The following is a 4517-nucleotide window of genomic DNA, read 5'->3' as shown; positions in this document are numbered from 1 at the left end:
GATATCTTCAATTTATCTTCTTTAAAGATCCAAAATACATGTTTAGATTTGAAAGTAATTTATTACTACTTAAGTTACAATTGTAGATATCTTAAATTGGAGTTTTGACTAGGCAAAACTTAATAAGAGATATACTGAATTGGAATTCTTCCTAGTCAAATTAAATTTTGGATATCTCAATCTGATTTTTGACTAGAAAGACCTTTCTCTGGAGATATCTGCATCTAACTTTGTGACTGGGAAAAAAATCAATGTAGATATCTGGAATTAACATTCTTGCTGGTCAAAATTTCTTGCATGAAACATGAAAGTGACAAAAAAAAAAAAAAAAAAAAAACCTGAAAGTGATGTGACTGTAGCCAAGTATGGTGTCCATTTTTAGAATTTGTGCTCTGCATTTCACCGATCCAAGTGCACACACACACACAGCATTGAGTACTGAACAAACACTCTCACAGTGAACACACACCCAGAGCAATGGGCAACCTTTTTTGCTGCGGCACCCGGGGTTATGAGAGTTACATTCAACAAGAGTGGGTATAGAGAGTGGCAGAGAGCACCATTCATTCATTCACTCCCCTCACCTACATTTCCTGCCGGTACTGAGACTCAAACCTGCGACCTTTGGGTTACAAGTTCGACTCTCTAACAAATAGGCCACAACTGCCTAATGCATGCAACATGCATGCAAATACACTTTTGCTAAGCCCCACCTTAAACATTTTATTAACCAATCCTATCTTGGAAACTGTTATCATCTGGCATTTTGTCTAAGAAATTGTATAATAAAGGTCCTGTATGGGTTTGGATCATTTTAAACTGCTTTATACATAAGTAATTAACAAATATGAAAAAAAAAAATAAAAAAAATTGCTGCATGGGGCACATGTAAAAATACCATATATGCAGAGAGGACACTGGAAGTATTTGCTATTCTATATCATTAAAGGCCATCTTTCAATTTAATTTTATAACTTAATTTATACAGAATCTTGTATGAAAATGTCAATTCAAAAAGACATACATAAGAATACATATGTTTTATAAGACCCACGGGCAGAAATTAAGAAAAAAGTGTACCTTCTAAGCTAGGCTTCAAAAAACCGCCCTTTTCCAGAGAACGCGTCATATGACGTAAGGACAGGCAAACAAAGGCGGGGGCGCTGCTGCCCTGGACCTGGTTCTCAGTGTGGGTTTACGTAGTCTGAGAGGTGGTAATAGAAAAGAGAGCTTGTCGTTATCGTTATTATATAGTACGTTTGAGTTGTCACAATGGTGAATTCTTGTGTTTGTTTTGGATGCAACAACTCCAACTTGTCTGGCCATCGGGTCCACCGATTTCCAAACAAGAAACACAAAGATTTCCGTGCTTGGATACGTTTCGTCCAGGCAAAGAGAAGCAATTTCGCTGCCTCCTCGGTGACAAGACACACGGTGGTATGTGAAAAACACTTCACACCGGACAACTACAACCAAGGAGATCTTATGGAATTTCGCATGGGATTTCGACGAAGAGAGTGGGTTAGGCTGGCAAATGGAGCTGTCCCATCGGTGCATGCAAGTCCACCAGCAAAATCTGGCGGGAGTGAAGAGTCTGTTAGCACTAGCAGAGAATCTGCGCGCCGAAAACGGGAGCTTTGCACAGTAAGTCTTATAATACTTTATACAAATTGTTGCATCGAAATGTAGCTCTGCATGTAATTTCTGCAAATGTATTTTTCTTGATGTTATAATGGATTAGTCTTGGCATGACTTAGTTTGAGAAGTTAACGTTAGCACCATGAAGGCACGAAAGCCCGCCTAGCTGTTAACGTTAGCTTACTCATGTTACACCCCCATGAGGCTGCACATGAGCCTCCTGACACTTATTTTATTGAACTAATAAGACAGGGTTCCAGACTGCGACCATTTTCTGAGAATGTGGGAGTTAAAATTTTATGTGGTCGCATTTGTGCGAGTGCATGCAGGTTCATGTAACGTTAGCCTACTACTCGGTTAAATTCACGCATAAATTTTCCTGCATTGAACTTGGTTTAGCGCCCGCCAAAGTGAATTTTTGTCCCGCCAAAGCTTTATTTGATCGGTGAGTAATAGATGAACTGCTGCGCTTGGCTTGTGACAGTGTGCATGTTTCGAGCAGAGAGAGAGAGAGCCCCTGTCGCGCGCGCGCACTCTGTAAACAAGACTTCACCGTCTCCAAAACGCATCCAAGTAATGCTTTACACTTTCGCCTGGCATCCGAAGAGAGAGAGTGCGCGTGCGTGCGCGCGCGACCGGGGCTCTCTCTCTGTGAAGCTGGTATCAACAGGGCACAAGGGAATGCAGCTCGGGACTACTTTGAAAAGATTTTGAAAAGATTAGCAGTCTTTTAAATAATGCATGAATGGGGTATTTTCATGAAAGGACTACATTTTTTAAAGTTTAAAGTTGTGATTTTGTTTTTAGATGTCAAATGTTTAGTTTGTCAAGTTTAGTTTGGTTTTATCAATACGTAACCCCATGTGTACTAATAATTACTTGTGTTATGAAATGCGACAGACTATATGACAGAATATGTTTAATTTAGGATCACCAGCAGCCACTAAACTGGAGAGTGTAGCTGCCAGGAAAGCACTGGTAAAGGATATTCGACAATTGTCACCTCAGCATCAGACATTCTCCCTGGAGGCCTACCATTCCCTCATTCTGCACTTTGCGCCCAAACACACTGGCTTTTATTTTCTTGGGATGTACAGCAGGTAGTGTTATCACTCAAAAGTATCAATACTAATAAAATTAGGCATTTATTTTCAATTTCAGGATATTGCAATACTTTTGTAGCAGGTAAATGATGACAGAATAAATATGGCTAAAAACTAATGCAGTCTTGTATAGCAGACCAAAATGTTATTGATTGATAACTGCATTAAATATTATTTGCAAAAAAAAAAAATTGCAAAGATGAGTCATTGTCTTAGACCCATTTGAACTGAAAACATTAATGTCATGTATTTATGTTGCATTTCACTGCATTGGGTTAGCTTTGGAGGCCTAATGTTCTATCTGCTTATCTCCTACAGACTTCTCTTGGCGGCCCTACATTACAATAGTAATGGCAACAGAGATGTAGCTCGAACCAGTGAGGGTGAGGCACGCTACGCCGTTCGCTACCCACGGTTTCGGAAAGGTGGCTGGGTAGTCCACCCCATCAAGGAGAAACCATCTTACGGTTAGTAGATTCACTTAGTTTTTCAATATCTTTTTTATGTGGGTCAACCATGTTTCTAAATGTGTTCTAAACATTTCTCTCCTCAAGGATACACAACAAATCTTATGGTCTCTCTGGTAGAGGAATACTCAAAGTCACCACAGGCCCTACAAGAAAGCAGTGCTGTCTTGTCCTCTGCTGCCCCGCCCCCCCTCACCACTTCCCTCCAGAAGGTTGCCAAGGATGAGGCAGTCAGCCTCCATCTCGCACGACACTCACGTTTTAACATCTAATAAAAGATCAATTTTACCAGTTGAGTTTGTTTCACTATGGATTTATTAATCATCTTCCAAGCGGGGCCACTGGAAACCTTTGTATGTTTGTCCCTCCTCTGCAAACTGCCTCCTTATTGCTGACACAACACACGAAGGTATGGCTTTCCTAATGTCCCTGCCTAGTATTCCGTACGCCCAGCGGACAACCTGCCTGTATGCTGTGTATCGGAACTGCCTGTGGTGGAGATTGGGACATAATTACATTTTGATCATACCATGTTTTCATAATAAACAATTACAATGGTAAATATTGCATGTCCTGTTGGCTGATATTCTACTGTACTACACAACACCAAAATTGTTTTTATAGTAAGTATATGGAAACCACTGAGTTTAAAAACCTGCTTAACAGGATTTACTATTTTGGTGTAGAAAAGCTGGTTCTTTAAATTGCAGTGTGAAATTATTTTTGCTCAAAACATACTCTGGTCTGCTGGTTCGGAGAGGGCCATGCTCCTGTCTGAAGTTCATGTATGCTATCTGCAGCACAAAAGGATTCAGACAGGATGCTTCAAACCCTGGATGGAGTGTGAGGCAGGTAATGTCTTCTGGGGGATCAAGGTTTTGGACAAGGGTCCAATAGGCGTCGACCTCCCTACAGCACACACTCTCCACTGCTGATGGCATAGCCTCACATCTACCACACAAGCACCTGTTAAACAAAATGTGCTAAGATAAACTCACTCTCCTTCCCTCCTTGTAGCTCTAGTGGTTGGTGTAAGACCTTGTAAGAAACGACATGTAGACTACCTACTTACTTCCTAAAGCTTATGTAAATATGCACTGTAAAAAGACGACCCCCCCACACACACACACACATTTATGCACAGTATAGGCTGTCAATTAGATGCATTTATCTGCATGCCTTACACCCAGTATCCCTCCACGTGACAATAAAATATCCTTGTAACAATGACTATATTTACATGAACAGCATATTCCCGTCCTAACCGGAACACTAACTGCTTTCATACACGTACTCCGCAGTACATGCA

At 40.7% G+C, this 4517-nt stretch overlaps 1 protein-coding gene across 1 annotated transcript; it reads left to right on the top strand.

The window, feature by feature from the left end:
* The first annotated feature begins 2616 nt into the window (after positions 1 to 2616).
* Positions 2617 to 3830, top strand: LOC307160673 (uncharacterized protein). Its single transcript, XM_079874865.1, has 3 exons — positions 2617 to 2738; positions 3060 to 3208; positions 3296 to 3830. Exons 1-3 carry the CDS (start codon positions 2728 to 2730, stop codon positions 3478 to 3480), a joined length of 345 nt encoding a protein of 114 aa, XP_079730991.1. The 5' UTR covers positions 2617 to 2727; the 3' UTR covers positions 3481 to 3830.
* The last annotated feature ends 687 nt before the right edge of the window (positions 3831 to 4517 follow it).

This window comes from Squalius cephalus (assembly GCF_949319135.1).
Source record: "Squalius cephalus genome assembly, chromosome: 6".
In the NCBI taxonomy this organism is placed as follows: domain Eukaryota; kingdom Metazoa; phylum Chordata; class Actinopteri; order Cypriniformes; family Leuciscidae; genus Squalius; species Squalius cephalus.
The sequence above is the reverse complement of the archived record's forward strand: the minus strand, read 5'-3'. Positions and strand labels throughout refer to the sequence as shown.